Source organism: Trichosurus vulpecula, chromosome 2 (assembly GCF_011100635.1).
Source record: "Trichosurus vulpecula isolate mTriVul1 chromosome 2, mTriVul1.pri, whole genome shotgun sequence".
NCBI lineage: Eukaryota > Metazoa > Chordata > Mammalia > Diprotodontia > Phalangeridae > Trichosurus > Trichosurus vulpecula.
This window is the reverse complement of record NC_050574.1, coordinates 187,744,229-187,763,925: the sequence shown is the minus strand read 5'-3', so window position 1 is coordinate 187,763,925 and position 19,697 is coordinate 187,744,229. Positions and strand designations below refer to the sequence as shown.

The following is a 19,697-nucleotide window of genomic DNA, read 5'->3' as shown; positions in this document are numbered from 1 at the left end:
CTGTGGATCCCAATTCTGTTCTCTGGTTTCTGGTTGTTTGTCTTTGTTCTCAATATATACTGCCTATCTCTTTCTCTGGTCATGTGTTCCCAGGGGTTCTCTTATTTGCAACTGTATGGCATTAATAATAAAACTTTGTTGTGGAAAATCTGGGCTTTTGCAGCCCTGGGCAGATTAGGATTATTTAAAGCACTGTAGAGTTTCCCAAATGGGATTCATTGTCATTATTTGCTTCCTTTTCAGTTCTGGGTGCAATTTATTGTCTATTTTTAGTATCTTTCTAAAATATATGGAGGCAGCAAGGCCTAGTGGATAGAGTGCTGGAGTTAGTCAGGAAGACCTGTGTTCAAATACTACCCCAGATTCTTACTGTGTGTCCCAAGGCCAGTCATTTAACCTTTCTTAGCCTTGGTTCTCAGAACAGTAAATTGAGATAATATATGTAAAGTGTTTTGCAACCTCTAAAGTGCTATGTAATATAAATGTTGACTATTTTATATATTCTGATGAACCAATTCAGTAGATTGACCATTCAGCTATATGTCAAAGCCTAGGTAAGGTGTTCTGAATTGCCAGTTAATTTATGGAAAGATCAATTTTAACTAAGGGAATGGGACTGAAAGGGGGTCCTTCTGGGTCTAGACAGGCATGCCTTGTTCTTTGGATATTCATTGGAAAAGATCATAATGGCAGTAAGTGAGGAATAATGCTTCAGCCACACTTTAATAAGTGCCAAGGCAGATTGCACAGAAGTAAAGAGAGAAACGGCAGGAAAGAGATAGGGTTGCAAGAGGAAGGCAGGCAGCTTGGGAGAAAGAATGAGGATCAGGAAGGGCACAGAAAGTCACATAATCATGGATCAGAGTTAGGAGCACTGAGGAAACATGGACCCATAATAAATGGAGTGCTGGGAGGAGAGGGCAAGAATTTAGGGTCTTGTTTTCATATGATTTTTTGTGGTAGGAGAAGGACTCTTATTTATGCCACCTTAGGGTAGTTCATTAACATATCCACATTATCTCAAAGCTATCAGCAATACTTGTTTGCTGGTGTTCTACTGGTAGTGGGGTGGGTGATGACAGAGGGGTTGCTGAGTGAGTGCAACTTAAGTGATAGTTCATGGAGTTTTTTTTACTTTCTTTTGGGTTCTTGGTGTCCTAGACCATTGGTGTCCTAGACCAACTGTTTTTATCTTTGGCACATAGTTTCTGTTTTAGGGAAGTTTTAGAGGTCATGAAGATAAAGAGAAAATGTCTAGTCTTCTATCCTTTTGGTCATGTGACCCAGAAGTTGAAGTCCTCAATTTTTAAGAGTGTGTATGAGTCCTAAGACCAAAAACTTTGAGAACCTCTGATCTAAAGGACCTCACGCTCCATTAGGGATCTCTTCTCAATCTGGACTTAATTCTCCTCTATCACAATCTTTTAACTTGGAATCATTCAAACCAGTTAAATTAAAAAAAAAACCATATACATAAATAGCCATATAAACATTACAGAAATACCTATAAAAAAAGAGTTTTTAGCCCATCTAGGAATTAATTAATATAGCTGTTTTGTTAAGTCCAAGAGTATGATTTAGTGAATTGTAACCTTCCAGTTAGCTTGGGAAGAATTTGTTTTCTAAAGATAAAAATACTTTGATATTCTGTCAGAATTTAAATTCTAAGAAAAGATAAAAATATATTTGTTCAAAGGCAGTAAGAATACTGATGCCTTAATGCATACATACATATATATATATATAGATTTCATTTTTAATGTTTGATGTGTTCTTTTTTATCACAGCACCCATCTCCCTAGAATCCTCCCTTATAAAAGAAAACAGTTACATTAACAACCAAAATAGAAGCTGCACCTGGCCGCATATGGTTGTTGATCGTTTGCATTTTTTTTGGAAAACTTTTTTTTAATAGATTTTATTGATTTTTTTGTTTTTTTATAAATCACCTAGATTTCCCCCTGTATCGTTCCCCTTCATTATTCCCAGGAAGCCATCTCTTATAACAGATAATTTTTAGAAAAAAAATAAAAAGAGAAAGTCACAACAGATCAACAGATAATGTTGACAGAATTTGACATTATTTCAGTGTTCCACACCTATGAACTCCCTCTTCTTATCCCCCCACCCACCAGTCTTCACAAAGGAGCAGAAGGCAATGTCTTCTCCTGTCTCTTCTTCGGGGGCCAGCTTGTTCTTTAAAATTTCACAATATTCATTTTCATTCCTTTTGTAGTTATTGTCCTTTCCATTTACACTGCCATAGTCATTGTGAATAGTTTTTTCCTGCCTCCACTTACTTCACTTTGCATCATTTCTCCATTTTACAGATGAGATAATTGAGGCAGTCAGGTTCTGCAGTGGATAGAGTGCTGGACTTGTCAGGAAGACCTGAATACAAATCTGACCAAAGACATTACAAACTGTGTGACCGAGGATGGGTTGCTTAACCTCCTAGGCTTGGAGTCAGAAAGACCTTCGGCCAGTTACTTAACTTCTGTTTGCCCCAGTTCCCTCAGCTTTAAAATGAGGATAACGATAGCACCTACCTCTCAGGATTGTTTTGACGATTTAATGAGATTATATTTATTAAAAGCTTAGCACAGTGCCTGGTACATAGTAGGTACTATATAAATGCTAGCTTTTATTATTAAAATAAGGTTAGTCCTATATAAGTGCTAGCTATCATTTCATGTAACTCTTTGTGTACTTTTCTGAATTCATCATATTCATTTCTTATAGCACAGCAATATTCCATTTGTTCACATGCCACAGTTTAAATATTCCTCCCAAATGGTGATTTTATGTTGTTTTCAGTTCTTTGCTACCACAAAAAATGCTGCTATAAATATTTTGGTGTATATGTAGTCTTCTTGTTTATCACCTTCAAATTAGGGAGGGGCTCTTGATGCCAATATATTTTAGAAAGGTTTTGGACAAGTATTTAAAAAATGGACCTGTGGTTAATCTTCAGGAAATGAAAAATTTCAGTTAATCGCAATACCTTGTGCCCTGAGCATTCGGGCTAATTGAGGTTTTGCTGGGCTACTGATCCTCCATTTTCCTCAGACTACTATACCATGGCTAGGAGCAACAGCTATTTCTAACTAATCTTTTCCCAGAAGTGATAGGATATTCTTGTCTCATTCACCAGGAAGGGCAAGCATATTACTCATAACTGTGATTTGGATGACTGTGACTTACAAACCATGTCTTCTTATAACCTGTTTTTCAACATACCTAATATTTTGCCCAAGACTAAATATGTATCACAACATTGGTCCATTCAGTAGCTCCCAACTGTTTGAATGTAACTGAAGCATTCCAAGTCGAACAGGTACTATAGTGTTTGTAAGGATACATATTATTTATTTACTTTATATTCTATCAAATCAAACTGTGTTAATCACAGTTCAAAATCAAACTGAGATAATAGGGGAATAATATATTCTGACCTGTATTATAAGAAAATCATTTTGGTAGTTATATGAACGAGAGACTTGAGTCAGGGAGCCTAGTTAGAAGGTTTTTGCAATAGTCCACCTATGGTGGGAGTTTGAAGGGAGATAAAATAGACTTTTATTAATGGAAAATAATTTAATTTCAAAATAGTCTACAGTCTCAGTAACAGTGGTCAAGAATTCTAACCTTTCCACAGTCTCTTAATCAATACCTGGCCATCGTATTTCTGTGGGAATGTCTTTTTAAAATTTTTTGTTGTTGTTTTTTGTTTTTTGAGGGGGAAGGCAGGGCAATTGGGGTTAAGTGACTTGCCCAAGGTCACACAGCTTGTAAGTGTATCAAGTGTCTGAGGCCGGATTTGAAGTCAGGTCTTCCTGACTCCAAGGCCGGTGCTCTTCTCACTGCGCCACCTAGCTGCTCCTGTCTTTTTGAAAAATTTAACTTGAGTGCCTGAATTTGTCATTTACTTCATAGTATAGAATACTAAATTTAAAAAAGATGGTATGTAAATTAATTTCAAAGCTTGCTTTATATAAGTGGAAGGCATCCCATCTCTTATTGCCACATATTTTTGATGGAGTTCGGATAGAAATAGTCCTTAATGAACAAGTGGTTAAAATAATGTTTTTGTAATTGAATAAAAATATTGGGATGCCTACCAGCTTATCTTCTGTAAACTCACTGAAAGCATCTCTGGGATAACTGGAGTAGCAGACAAGTTTAGAAGGATGATCCTCATTCTATACCCCTGTAATTTTGATTTCTTTGCCCTATTTATCTATTTTTAAAAACAATTTTGCATGAATAATTCCAACTTGTTTTCTGGAAATATTAAACCAATTAGTGCTTTTTGATTGATGGTTTCACAAGCAGTGAATAGTCATGTCTATCTTCTCAGAAACCTTCTAATAATGAGTTTTCCCATCTCTTAATTTCTCTGATAGCTTGGTGAGTATGAAATAACACATTGAGGTTGTTTTAATTATCAACATTCTGATTATTAATGATCTTGTACTCTTTTTTTAGGTGGGTATTGATATTTTATTTTGATTCTTTTGAAAACCTTTTATTGATGTCCCTAAACTATACTAGTCTATTGGAAAATGGCTTCTTTTTTAAAAATAAATTTTTATTGCTATCTTTTGTTTTTATTCCTAAATTTTCCTCTGCGTAGTATTACCCCCTCCTCTCCCAGAGAGTCATCCCATATAACAAGGAATTTTTTTTTGAAGAAAGGAAAAAGAGAAAATAATCAGCTTTACCTAACACATTGAAAAAATGTGAAAGTATATACAGTGTCGCGCACCCATGGCTCCCCACCCCTGCAAAGCCATGGGGAGAAGGTGTCTTCTTATATCTCTCCTTTGGGGCAATGTTTGTTTTTTTATAATTTTGCAATTCATTTTTGATTGTTTTGTGGTTTTCTATTTTACATCATTGTTTTACATTTTGTTACATTTTGTTTTATTGGTTCTGCTTATTTAATTTTGCATCAGTTCATGTAAATCTGTGTTTTTCTGTATTTATGATATTCATCCTTTCTTGTAGTATGGATAATGGCTCTTAACATTACATATGCATGTCACTTTACTTGGGTTTTGAATGTCAGACTTTTGTCAAGAATATCTAATGCAGAGATTTTTCCCCCAGTCTATACCTTTTCTTCTGATTCTTTGTACATTGATTTTATTTGTGCAAGTCCTTTTTAATTTAATTGAGCCTTTTATTATCTCTTGTAGCCAGCAATTATTTTCTGATATCCACAATTGTAAATAATGTAAGCTGTTTACATGTAATTTTTTAATTATGTGCTTTTTGACATTTGGATCATAGATAAAGTGATTGATACAAAGTGCTGATCTAAACTTATTTTTCACCAGGATGGTTTCTATTTTTTCCCAGCAGTTTTTGTTGAATAAAATATCCTTCTCTAGTTGTTTTTCTTTTTGGATTTGTGAATAGTAGACTACTATGAGCAATTGTTTCTAGGGCTTACCTAGTCTGAGAAACTGATCTACCTCTGAATGCATTATGAGAGCCTTTTTTTAACTTTAATTTTTTTGTTACATTTTAACTTCCACATTGTCTCCTTCCCTCCCTCCCCACACTAAGTAAGGCCACCATTTGATGAAGAGAGATCTATATATATGTCTCTAAATATATAAAACCATACTATGCATACTTCTATTTATCAGTTATTTCTCTGGAGGTAGATAGCATCTTCCTTCATAGGTCCTTTGTAGTTGATTTGAATATTTATAATATTCAGACTGGCTTAGTCTTTCACAGTTAATTTTTTGAACCCAATGTTGCTGTTACTGTATCCATTCTCTTGGTTCTGCTCATTTCATGCTTCATTATTTCATGCAAGTTTTTCCATGTTTTTCTAAAATCACACTCATCATTTCTTGTAGCACAGTAGTATTCCATCATAATCATATATCATAATCTGTTTAGCCATTCCCCAATTGACAAACATCCCCTCAATTTCCAATTCTTTGCCACCACAAAAAGATCTTCTATAAATGTTTTAGAATGTATAGATTCTTTTCCTTTTTCTCTGATCACTTTGGGAAACAGACTTAATAGTGGTATTGAGAGTTTTGATAAATACAGCTTTGTAGTGCAATTTAATAGCTCTAATGGCACTAAGTCTCCTTCCTTCTTACCTTTAAAGACTATGTCCCTTGATGTTCTTGACCTTTTCTTCCTCCAAATGAATTTTGTTTTTCTCTCTTTCCCTTTGGCAATTGATGGAAGTAGTACTAAATTTGTGGAGTAATTTTTATAATAATGACACAGCCCAGCCATGAACATTTAGTGTCTTGCCAATCTTTCAGGTCTTCATAAATTTCTGTAAAAATTGCTTTGTGGTTATATTTCCTGTGATCTTGTGGTAGGTTAATGATATATTTAATATATTTTGTTATCTTATGTGGAATATTCTCTCCTCTTTCACCTGTATTTTGTTATTAATAAACAGAAAAGCTGGTAATTTTTGTGTATTTTTTGGTTTTCTGCTAGTTTACTGAAGTTACTAATTGTCTCAATCAATTTTTGTGTTTATTCTCAGGTTCTCCATAGTATAACCATGATATTGTCTGCAAAAAGAAATAATTTTGTCACTGCCTTTGCAGCTGCTTATTCCCTCAAATTTTTTTGTCTTGTTACAGCTAGCATTTCTAGCACTGTACCAAATGCCTTCAAATATAATGTAGTTTCTCTCTTTGTGTCTATTGACCTTCTATGGCCTTGGTTTTTGTTTTTTTTTTTTAATTCAGTTAGATATATTCTATTCTTACCTCTTCATTTTAACTCCTTATGAAATCTGCATGTGTTTTGTATGTAGCATGTCTATGAGTTTTGCTCTCTAATGTACTCTATAATACCTTCCCTCATTGTATGGGTGTTTTAACAACCCAGCTAGCAGCTTCTCTGGGGGAGTAAGATCCCTCCCCCCACAGCCTGCACCAGTGCTGGGACCCAGGAAGCTGCCGGGAAAGCACAGGTTCTTTTTATCTGCTTAAACAAGGAAAGCACGGTGAAGGAGTTGACCAGCTTACTTTAATCCAGCATTCACTTAGCATACAGACAACGTTCATTTAGTTCAGGGGAAAACGCCAGCATTCAGTTAGCATTCAGTTAGTTCAGGGGAACATACAGACAAGCATCAAGAGACAGACCAAATACAGATTCATTGACTTACTTCAGGGGAAAAAACCAGCACCCTGAGGTTCAAAACATTCATTTAGTTCGGGGGAAAAACAAACCAGCACCCCGAACCTCAAAACCAAAATACAAACAAATTACAAATATCAACAGACAGACCCAATATAATTCATAGTTACCAACATCTGGGCTCGGTCCGAGAGCAAGGGCTGGCCCAGAGTCACGCTTGCTTGCTGCTGCTCCCACACCAACCGGAAAAGGAAAGAGAGCTCTTCAAGCTGTCCTCTCCCCTCTTATAGGGCGTTTGACATCATCAAACACTGCCTGAATGACCAGGGCCGATTGGTTCTTGACTTGGCCCCTCCCCCTAGTGTAGACATTAACACCTCCCGTCAGCCAGCCCCATGACTCATCACACAGGAAGTTGTCTGCTTCCTGACATGCTCTCTGGGCTTCCTGCCCCGGAAGAGCAAGCCACAGCATCCAGAGGCTCAATGAGGTAAGCTGAGTCATTCAAAGAAAACAAAGGCCATTCTGGTTACAATGGGTGGGATAATCCTATTCACATTCACAGTTATAGTTATTAAAGTTTTAATCCTCCATCAAATCTTCATTTATTTATAAACAAATATGTACTTGTGTGTGTATCTTTATATTGAGAGAGGGAGAGAGAAGGAAAAGAGTGGGGGGGACAATTAGAAATAGTTATCCTCACTTTATATTTTTTAACTGATTTGATTTCATTCTTTTCCCTTCTTCCTCAGTTTTCATCCTAGACCCCACTTCCCAGTCTTTAAAAAAAAATTAGCCTTTTTTAGAAGTGTTTGCTATTTGAGTCTTTAAGAATTTTTATTTCATTTGTTCTTCCTTGCTTCCATTCTCTTATTAGTCCTTTCAACTACTCCAATGGATCCATTCTCTTCTCTGTTGCGGGATTCTATTTGTAGGTTTTGCAGAATTATTCTCTTTTGGACATTTCTTCTGGTATTCTAAAGCTATAATATTTATTCACTGTGTTAGAAGCTTTTATGTATTTGCCCATTTCCTCAGTCTCACTAATTTCCCCCCCACCCCATGTGGATTTCTTCCATTCCACCTTCCACTTTTGCTCTTTTGATTGTTTTTCTTTTAGTGTAGTGTAGCGTAGTGTGTGTGTGTGTGTGTGTGTGTGTACACGTGTACTTGAAATGAGGGATTACTGGGTTTGTGCACATCTCACTCATCCAGATTGCCTACCCTGCATTTCTATCATTCTCTGCCACTGCCCCCTTACAGAAACTTCATCAGAGTTTGATAAACAGTCATTTTAAATTTTAGCTAGTTGATGTAACCATATAAAAGAACAGCTCTGATTGATACTCTCCCAGATTTTTGGCTGGGAAGGAAAAGAGCAGCAGAAATATAGGCAGAATGTGAAATTGAGAAGGTAAAAAATATATAGAAAGGGGAAGAATAAAGGCTGCTATAAAAAACATATCTTTAGCTTTGACGTATATCAAACACAATACATCCATATGGATGAATTCAACTTTTAGTGTACTTCAGAAAGGAAGTTCCGTGGGATAATGTGAAAGCCAGCATGTAGAGGGCCCCTCGTGAAATTTCTTCAGTCCCCAACTCATGAATGTTTGTGTCTGTACCAGAGTGGGCTTTGTTCATCAGTTCTGATAAAAGATTTAAACCAACTTTGAGGGTCCCCACCTTCAGTTCAACAATACTACCTTCAGACTATTGCAGAGAAAGCTGGCATCAGTCTTCCTGAGGAGAATACTTATTAAGACTTGTTATCCTTTGATAAACTTGGTTCCTGTCATCAATGCAAGGTTCAAAGACAGCTCCAAAAGACTCATGATGGAAAAAGCTAAGCACATCCAGAGAAGGAATTATGGAGTCTGAATGCAGATAAAGGCAAACTTTTTGCTCTCTTATTTTTTACTTCTTTTTTAGTTTCGTTTCTCCTTCCTCATGATTCATTCCATTGGTTACAATTCCTCTTTACAACTGGTCTGTTACATAAAGAAGTTCAACGTGAAGGTATATGTAGAACCTACATTGAATTACATGCTGACTTACGGGGGAGGGGGTAGGAGAGGGAGGGAGAGAAAATTTGAAAGACCAAAACTTGTGGAACTGAGTGTTGTAAACTAAAAATAAAAAATAAATTTATTATAAAAAAAAGACTTGTTATCGCCAGATTGTAGGATAAGGCTTCGTTTTTTGCAAATAGTTCCGTATTACTCAGCAAGCTTATTATTTCCAATACAAAATTTTCCACTTCTTTCTTTAAAGCTTCCTAAATACTATTTTTCCTTTCTGGAAACACCCTTTCTGAGCTAAGCCATTTCTGTCCCCATACTCAGAACATAGTAACTTGAAGGTAACCCTACTTTGCTCTGATCGCTTTTGCATTCCCTAAGAAGTTAGGTCTTCCTTTCCATTGTATTAGTTGTAGCTTATTTGTGAGTGGTGGTAGTTGTTGATATGGTGGTACTATTATCGTTTTTAATTTCTTACTCTGGCTTATTTCTGTCCTTAAATTATAAAGATACGGATTGAATATTCTGTTTCTTTTCTATATCCCCAAAAGCCTAAATGATGCTGTTTGGCTTATGCAGGTTATAATCTTTATCATCTATATTATCTTTCCAGCCATTATTCAATGTGAAACTGTTATATTCTATTACAGTAGGACACTAGACTTCTTTTTTCTGCCTTTCACATGGATTTAAGACAGATTTTCACTTAATCCCTTCTCAGGTCTCACTCTATATTCTCTATCACTATTAACAAAAGAATTGCAATCTTAGCCCTATACTTGCCTTCCCAAAAGATGCACATTATCAATGATAGCCAGGACACCAACTGATAAACATCATTTTTTACATCTGTATTGAATAATGGATTGGAAATTGCTGTGTAATCCCTTTTGGGTCAAGTATGGTGTAATCCTTTTTAAATATACCCAAAAAATCTGTTTGACCATGGGAAATTGGAATCTGCCACAAAATAAGGTTCACTTTAGTACAATGCGAGAGAAATCTAAATGCTTCAGAGAACTAACACACAGTTGTTTAAGCTAGATGTCAATGTGCCTGATGAAATGCAATTTTTCAAAATTCTTTTCGGTGGTTAACAGTTTGTGCTTGCTCAGTAATTATCCCTAGATGCATATGTTGTAATTTGCTTCATGTAATTTTTCTTTTAACATTGGCCCATGGTGAAATAGAGGTAGCTTGGGGGTGGGAATGATGTATTTTCAATTGGTACTTTTTAAAAACTTCAAAGTGGGAACGTATTATTTTTCCTTCTCAAAAGATTTTGTAATAAAATGAAAATACTTACAGAACCAAAAGTTATTTAGAGATTTGGAAAATAGCTAAAATATAATAGTCTTAAGATAAATGCTTTCTTAGTAATTATGTGGGAGGCAGGAGTTGCTGTATATTTTCTGGAGGGAAATTTTTTTCAAATAAAAGCTGCTATGTTCCAAAACTAATAAAGAATATGTAAATTTTCTTTGTTAGTTGAGTAGGAAACAAGGTGCTGTATAAATTTTGTATTCAGACAAATACAAATTCTTTATAACTTAGACAAAGGATATTCTTTCCCTAGTCATTCCTTTTTCCAATCTCTTGTAATTACTGCTGACATTTGTAAAAGTTATATGTGCTTGAGAAGAGACTAAAAATTGAGTAATAAACTACAGGAATAACTGTTTGCTTTGCTCTTATGTCAACACTTGTAATACCTATATGCTGTTTTTACTTGCATTTCAATGAATTAAGATTATCTGGAATCATGGTTCTCCACAAATCTACAATTTCTTTGCCTAGACTTTTTTTTACAAGGGATTATTATAGGGATAAGACTCAGTCACAGTTAGTTATGATATGCGATATTACATGGTAAGTGTAATAGAGGGGGGCAAATAAAGTGTTCTGAGGTTTGAGTAAGAAGGTCATTGCCCACAGAGGATTCCCCAAAAGACCTCATTTGCATAGTCCTTTAAAACATGCAAAGGACTCTCCTGGCAACAGCCTGTGAGACAGTGTGATTGTTGTCACCTCCATTTTATAGATACTTAGATTGAGAGTTTAAAAAAGACCTTGTCCATCATGACACACCAAGTAGACAGAATTTAAACCCGTATTTCCTGACTCCCAAGCCTTCTTTAGGTTAGACTCTAAAAACCTGGCCTTGAAGTTGGGGCTTAGAGGAGCAGTCATAATTCAGCAAGTATAGAGGGAGAGGAAAGGCATTCCATGTGCAGAGAATAGCTGGGGATAAAAAGATAGAGAAGATACAGGTCCTGGTAAAGTGCTATTACAAATTAGAGTCGAGATTACTTTCACCAGACTGAGTTGGGGAAGATAGAACCATGACAGACTGCTATCCTGGAGAACAGGTTTCTGAACTGTTACAGTGTGTGTACGTAAAATTAGAAGCAAAGAATCAGGACTGGTAGGACAAATGAAAATGTGTCATGTTACAATAGCCAATAAGCATTTATTAAACACCTGCTATGCACTAGAAACTATGCTTAGTGCTGGGGATATAAATACAAGAGAGAGACAGAGACAGACCCTGCCCTCAAAGAGATTACAGTCTAACAGGGGAAGACAAAACTGCAAAAGAAGCTGAAAAGCACAGGGTGAGAAGGGGAGAGGAGTATCCAAAGGAAAGTAGGGGAATGATGAAATAGAGAAGCAGTCAGAGATGTCCCATAGTAGTGAAGCCTGTTGAGAAATGAAGGTGTCTGTGAGCTGAGCTCTTTCCTTAAATGGATATTCATGGCCCTACCCTCCAATCAGAAGGGCAGAGGATAATGATGAGGTAGAGTCCCAAAGCTTCCTGGTGCACGTGGAGAAGGCAGAGAAGTCCCAAAGGAGTACAGCAAGGTAACAAATGAGGAGAAGTTTGAGCTGATCTCCCTCACCTTAAATGGAGAGTTGGAGTTCATGGTCCTACTCTCCAATCAGAAGGGCTGAGGTTAGAGATGAAGTAGAGTAAATCTAGTGTTACATCAGGTAAATTAGTTGTTTTTGTAATTACTGTTAAGTAGTGGAGTGTTTGAGGGAGAGAGGGGTTTCAGACAGTAAAACTGATTGCTTTATATCTACTGTATTTCACCACATAATCGTCGTATCCTATTTTTCTGTCCGAAAATTGCTTCATAACCTTTTATCACATGATCATCACATGGTATAATTCTGTTCCTCATGCCACTTAAAAGATAAACAGAGCAACAATGTATTAATACACCAGTGACATATGGATATACATTTCTCTCACACATTGCAAGCCTAAAAATCTCAGCACATGCTCATTGTCACATTTCCAAAAGCCTACTTGCATGTTTTGTTTAGAGCAATGCAGTACGAAAGGTATTGACACTCAACCCATTGAAGAGCTGTAAGTGCAAAAGGAGCATGTGAGCATGAAGCTGCCATGAGTAAGTCATGTGATACAGTAAGACTTGAGTCTTCCCACACTAGCCAAGCTGTATAGTGCATCTGCCAGTGATGCAGTTTAGGAATAAATGATTTTTAAGTAATACTGGCACAAAATAAAAAAAAAAAGCTTCACAATAGTCACACCCCACTTTTCTACAAAACAAAAAATGGCATAAAATCTATGACATTTGTGGTGAAATACAGTAATATGGTATAGTATCCTTGCTTTTAACCACAGGTCTTCTTGTCAAGAAAAACTAGGCAATGAAACATCCATTTTGGTTGATAGCTTAGAATAAGTGAAATATATGTTACCCTCTGTCAGCCTTTTTTCTTTAAGAACATTAAACTATATTTACAGTTTTGGTTTCTTTCTTAAACAAGAGTTTAGTGATGTTAATTTGTTGCATTGCTTATTATAATTAATAAATGAGCATATTTTTTAGCATTTCTATCTTGATTAATACTGCTTTTTTGCTTTTGTTTTTATATAGGAAAACGGCCACTGAAAGAAAATAAAACCTTAAGTATAAGCCTGACTTATGAAAAAGCAAAGATTGCACCATTTGGTTTAGAATGGGTACTACCAATGATGAAATTGTTTCTATGGAACAGAACTCTTCCTTGAATCCTTTGTGTTTTGAATGTGGTCAACAACATTGGACCAGAGAAAATCATTTGTACAATTACCAGAATGAAGTGGATGATGACCTGGTCTGCCATATTTGCCTTCAGCCCCTGTTACAGCCATTAGATACCCCTTGTGGACACACATTCTGCTACAAGTGCCTAAGGAACTTTTTACAGGAGAAAGATTTCTGTCCATTGGATCGGAAAAGACTCCATTTTAAGCTATGTAAGAAATCCAGTATTCTGGTTCATAAGCTCTTAGACAAACTGCTAGTTCTGTGTCCCTTTTCTTCAGTATGCCAAGATGTCATGCAGCGTTGTGACCTAGAAGCACATCTTAAAAACAGGTAAGCAGTATATTAAGGAAATTAGTAGGTTTTACTTATTAGATATAATTTTAGTAGATATTTATAGGGACCTATAATTTAATTCATGTTATTTTTTTTCAGTGTATATTTTGTTTTAGCCCATTAGGAAATTTCACGTTAGTCATTTATTATTTGTTTAGTCATTTTAGCTTTCATTTTTTTGTGTTTTTTTTTAATGGAAGAATGAGAGAAATTGATGTTATACTCAGTAAAATACTGTGTTATCCTGTCTTATGTTGTAATGTCCCCTTTCTGTGTCCTTGGGGTGTAGTGGAATGAACACTTACCTTGTAATCAGAAGACTTGGGTTCACAGAACCTCTTATACTTACTAGCTGTGTTTGGGTGATTTCTTAATCTACTTGAGCCTTGGTTTCATCTCTATAAATGGAGCAAATAATAGTTATACTGCTTATTTCATACGATTGTGGTGAGAAAACTACTTTGTAAATCTTAAAGTGCTATAGAAAATGTGAGGTATTATTTGTTTGCTTTGGGGGGTTCTGGACTACTGGTTTATTCAGTATCTGAAATGCCCAGCATGGAAGCTCATTCCCCTGATGCATACCAACAATTCATCTGTAATTTTGGGTACAGAGAGGTCTCTTAGCCACATTCACACAGCTGTTGTATATCAGAGGAAAGGCCTGCCCCCAGGTATTCTTGAGTCGAAGACCAGCTATCTATTTAGTAAATCATGCTGCATTATGTCGGATGTGGAAAACATTTTTATAGCATAGCAATACATACTTTAGAAATATAATATAGCCCCCTTAAAGCATGGGTTATTATGTTCCAGATTCAAGTAAGGAATAATAGAGCTGAAAGAGACCTGCCTTGCTCCCCACCACACACACGCACAACCCCCCACCTCAGTCCAGTGTGAAGTTTTTAATAAGTAAAATTGAATTTCAAGTTCAGTTATATGCCTACAGGTAATATGTGAAAGATATGAAAAAAGTTGAAACTAATGGATATAGAAATAATAAGAGAAATGCTGTGTGTTGCACAAAACATATTTTAGTAGCCACTTATAAAATCCTGCCAAGCAATTAGTAATTTTTTTCCAAAGTAACTTAGTATTTGGCAGGCAGAATGCCATAGTGGACAGAGAGATGGTCCTAAAGTCAGAAAGACCTACTTTCAAGTGCTGAGTCTGGCAGAAACCCTAGGCAAGTCACTTAAACTCTGGACCTATCCTAGGCGTCTCGTAGCTGAGATTCTAAGTTGCCGAAAAGATGCTAGTGATCTGAGTGGAATTTCCTCACTAGATGCTATATGAATGAAATCACAGGCCTGGTCTTAAAAAAACAACAACAATAGAAATTTAGTAGCTGTAAAAGCAACTTGTTTAACAGTGTGTTTAAAGTATTCTAGCTTTGAACAAAATTGCCATAGCCTTCTATGACTTGTTTAGAATGCATTAGTACATTAATATGTAAATCTTACATTGTACTTCTAAAAGATTTAGATAAGAATCTAGTATTTACTCATTTGAACAAAGCACAGTTCTACCTATGTCCGTTCTTTCAGTAGGAAAGAACAATTACACACAGTTTTTGCAGTAGGGACAAATGGGAGCAGTGGGGGAAGAGCAGACTTAAGAGATGCTTAATAAAACTGTATAAATATACATGGGGCAGTGAGGTGGCCCAGTGGATAGAGTGCTAGACCTGAAGTCAGAAAGACTCATCTTCTTGAGTTCAAATCTGGCCTCTAATACTTTCTAGCTGTATGACTCTGGGCAGGTCCCTTAACCTTGTTTGCCTCAATTTCCTTATCTATAAAAATGAGCTGGAGTCATGAAGAGGTGAACATGACAGACACAACTGAACAACAACAATAAATCCTGCTCTAAAGAACTAACAGATTGATCTGACCTTAAGAAAGGCCTTGTCATTTACCTTATACTAGTTTTGTATATAAATATTAAACCTGCATCTGCTTATACACATTTTTTTGATTCACCTTCCTTCTTAAGGAGGCTGGTAGAAAAAGACCCTGAACAAAACCTTTACCTTAAGGTAGTTCTTAAAGTGTGGTCCATAGATCCTTGGGGGTCCCTGTGACCTTTCAGAGGATCCACAAGTACAAAACTGTTCTGCCAAGATGTGAACCCAGGTCCTCCGATTCCAAAGTCAGTGTTGTTTCTGCCAACAATGTTGCCTCTCCCTTGTGTCTAACACTAATCTGCCATCCGTGTGATGTAAGGTGACTTAAAAGTTTTAAGAGTGAAATAGTACAGTAAATTACTTATTGCTTAATGTTTATTACTTTAAAAAACACTTATGCTCGGACTTCTTAGGATAAATCAGACCTATAAATCCATTTGTATGGGTTTATTGATGGAGTTAGATATTCTGACCTCTATGTATGTGTCCAGCATGAGGGAAATTTCTTGTGGGCTGTAACTGTGCTTACCTGTAAGTTGTAAGGCACATGATATGTTGTTTTCCACTGTCAGTCATGGGAATATCATGGAAATATGGCACTGGGGACATCAGAGTGACAGCTTTGGGATGTCAAGTCATGGGGCAGTCAGTGTTTTCATTGTGACCCAAGATTAGTGATTTCTGTCATTGCTGTGCAGGCATCAGCTTCTTAAATTGTAAAATGTAAGAAGTGCTGTATTTTCAGAATAATGCCTCCAATAGCATTTTGTGTAAGTGTTGGATAACTTTTTCATTGGTTTTCATGTATTCCAGCCATTTTACTAATGCCAAGAGCCCTGGTCTTGGAATTAGAAAGCCTTCTGATTCTAATGCTTACTAAACTATAAGATCTAAGAAAGTTAATTAATCTGTTGTAGCAACAACTTGGCTAGCAGCTGTTGTGGGGGTGAAAAACCAACAGAAGCCCAACAACAAGAATGCTGCCAGCACAAGTTCTTTGATCTGCTTTACTAAGGAAAGTGACATTAAGGGGTTCCCAACATCCGGGTTTACAAGCTGGAGGGCTCCTCACTAGAGCTGCCCAGAGTCTCCACATCAGCACACTGCCAAGAGTGAGAGCCCTGCGCAAATAGCTCTGCTCTCTCTTTTTATTCACTCTTTAGCCATCATCAAACATCATCTGAGCGACCAGAACTTAGGCTCTGGTCTTAGCCACTCCCCTTAGGACCCTGAGGGCTTCATGCCCACATAGGCTTAGCACCTACTAGATAGGGGTTTGGGCCTGGGGCTTTGCATCTAGTAAGGCTCAATTAAAGACACTTAATTTATCATTCTAAAACAGTAAAAAAGTCCCAACTTAATTGATATTACACCATGTGCCTCAGTTACCTCATCTGCAAAGGGATAATAATGATAATACTTAGATACTTCACAAAGTTGTGAGGAAAGTACTTAGTAAACTTTATGAACGTCAAATGGCTGATATGTAAAGCACTAAGAAAACCTTAAAACACTATCTAAATGTTAGCTGTTACTAATAAGTTTGGATTAGACTTGTCTTCCCTCACCAATATAGATCAACTACTCCTATGACTTAGAGTCTTAAAAGAGTCATGTGCGGTAACTGACAGGTTTCTTGCCCAGGATCACTTGGTCAGTTTTGACAGAGAAAGAATTTAAACAAGCTTTTTCAAACTCTAAAGCTGGCTCTTTATCTATTATATCAAGCCACCTCTCCTTAAATGTATATTGAATTTGTTTGAGGTTAACGTGTTTGATAGTAAGCTTTATTTTAATTGTTGCTTAAGCATGTGTTTCCTGATGTTTTCTGTCCTAAATTGATCTGCATTTATATTTTGGTTAAATAAGAACTTTGCTTGAGTGATAGATTAAATCCTCTTGTAGACATCTTGAAGATACTTTGAGGTACTATTTGCATGTAAATATTATTATTTGGGAGGGTATTTTGATTTGATTCGGATATTAAGGTATTAAATTTGTGATCTGTAACATTGTTGATTTTTTTCTTTCTCGACTCAACTGAAATCAACCTAATGTTCTCTCTCTAGATGTCCTGGAGCTTCCCGTCGGAGAGTTGCTCTAGAGAGAAGGAAAACTAGCAAATTAAAAGCTGAAATTGAGAATGAAAATGGATCCAACATAATAGACCACCCTGGTACTTCATCACCAGACAATGCTGGGACAGGAACAGTGCCAGGAGAGCGGAATTTGACATCCACAACTCTTCCTATGTGGACCGATGAGCCTGGTCTTGACAACCCTGCATTTGAGGAAAACACAGTAGCAGACAGTATGTGCAGTTTACCTTCCTATCCTATATTTTATTTCTCAGTGTCAAAGTTGAACATTTTTAGGCTTATCAGTATTATAGTTCTTTCTCCATTCAAAACAAAACACAAACACTTTTTTTATAGTAATTATTAGTGGCAAACTGGATTTTTCCAGTTTACCAGATATTTATTAATACAAAATTTGTATGAGAGGAAAAATTATTTTTGTGACAGGAAAAAACAATTTGCCTTCACATAAGATTTTATCCTGGTACATTCCCCACCCCCTTCCAGTTTTGGGCTACAAACTGTAGGTAGTTGCTATTAAACTTTTCCCCTTTTTTATTTTTGGTTTTTAACCTAGTGGCTTTAGCAAAGCAGTATATTTTAGCAACAAATTTCATCCCAATTTCAAATATGAAACATATCCCCTTGGATCAGGATCTTCCTACATGGAATATTACCCTGTTGAGCTAACCCCTCATCTATCTGCATTAAATAGTACTGACTTTAGCAACTGGTATTTTAGAGAGGTAACACTGACCCCCCACCTCAAAAGAAGCTTATTCCATTTTCTCTTCTGGATACAGCCTGGGTACTCATTAGCACTTTCATCTATGTTTTGGTGTTTTCATATACAAAGATCAACTGGTTTCTTGATAGATATCAATAAAGCCTGCCTTTGTAGAATCGTTTAGGAGGACAAGCAGTGTTAATTTCTAGGAATAGGACCTAGGTTATTGTATATTATTGTAACAATCTTTTACAAATTATAATTTATTTTTAAAAATTTTATTCCTTTTTCCTCTGTCTATACATGTCATCTAATCCTGTCAAGGCCTAGTTCATGTCCTACCTCTTCCATGAAACCTCTTATGATTATCACTCTTTCTTGATCTCCTACAACATTTATATACACATAGTTTAGTGCTTGATTTTGTATTATCTTAGTCATTTTCATGTCAGCTAATCTGGTCTCCCCTAATAGATTGAAAGCTTCTTAAGGATAGGGATCATATCCTATAAATAAATTATGTCCCCTACATCGCCTAGCACATTGCTTTGCACATATTAGGTGATTTTTGGAAATTGCTATTTGGTTGATCTGAAAAAGGAAAACATGATAAAAATCAATATAAGTTGATTTTGCCATTCTGCATAGCAGTAATGTTCTGTTTTAAAGCAAAAACTGACATTTTCTTTATCTTGACATATTGTGAAGATTCCCTTTCATAGATTTTTTAGCAAATGGTAAGCCAAGTCTAATTAAGTTTTTGTGTTATACTTTGTTTCTGGAAATATCTTTCTGTTGTTATCTAGTAACTAACTTGACTGAGCTATAGCTAAGCTATAAAACTAAGCTATAGCTAAGCTATAAAACACATTTTCACTTTTTTTTATTTTTAAATTTGTCAGCTTCACAACCACCACCTAGTTTACCAGAAGGGGAGATTACTACAATTGAAATTCATCGGTCTAATCCTTATATTGAGTTAGGAGTTAGTATTGTGGGTGGCAACGAAACACCTTTGATCAACATTGTTATCCAAGAAGTTTATCGAGATGGCATAATTGCAAGAGATGGACGACTCCTTGCTGGAGACCAGATACTTCAGGTATAGAATCTAATTACATGTTGTTACCTTGCAGTATGTCAAGTGATTTTGAAGACTGGAGCATTTTCCCTTCCTGGCAGTGGAGCATGAGTTACATAAATACTGCCTTTATAATTTTGAGATTGAAAGCAGATTTGTTGGAGTAGAGTTTTCAAATGAATCAGTTTCACAAGTATGGAATAGGGGAGGATGGCCAGTCGGGTGATTCATGAAATTGATTTTGGGGTATAGTGAATTATAACAGTGTGACAAGGCAGCCAAAAAACCAGATGTGATCTTGGACTGAATTATAAGAAGTGTGGTGCCAAAGCAAAGGA

General features: G+C 36.2%; 1 protein-coding gene across 1 annotated transcript in view; it reads left to right on the top strand.

Moving 5' to 3' along the window:
* The window catches only part of LNX2 (ligand of numb-protein X 2), a 103,978-nt gene that overhangs the window by 39,850 nt on the left and 44,431 nt on the right, over nucleotides 1-19,697 (top strand). The window contains exons 2-4 of the mRNA XM_036745853.1: nucleotides 13,079-13,561; nucleotides 17,543-17,784; nucleotides 19,181-19,380. Coding sequence (XP_036601748.1) covers nucleotides 13,161-13,561; nucleotides 17,543-17,784; nucleotides 19,181-19,380 — 843 coding nt within the window. The 5' untranslated portion in view covers nucleotides 13,079-13,160. The remainder of the gene's footprint in view (nucleotides 1-13,078; nucleotides 13,562-17,542; nucleotides 17,785-19,180; nucleotides 19,381-19,697) is intronic.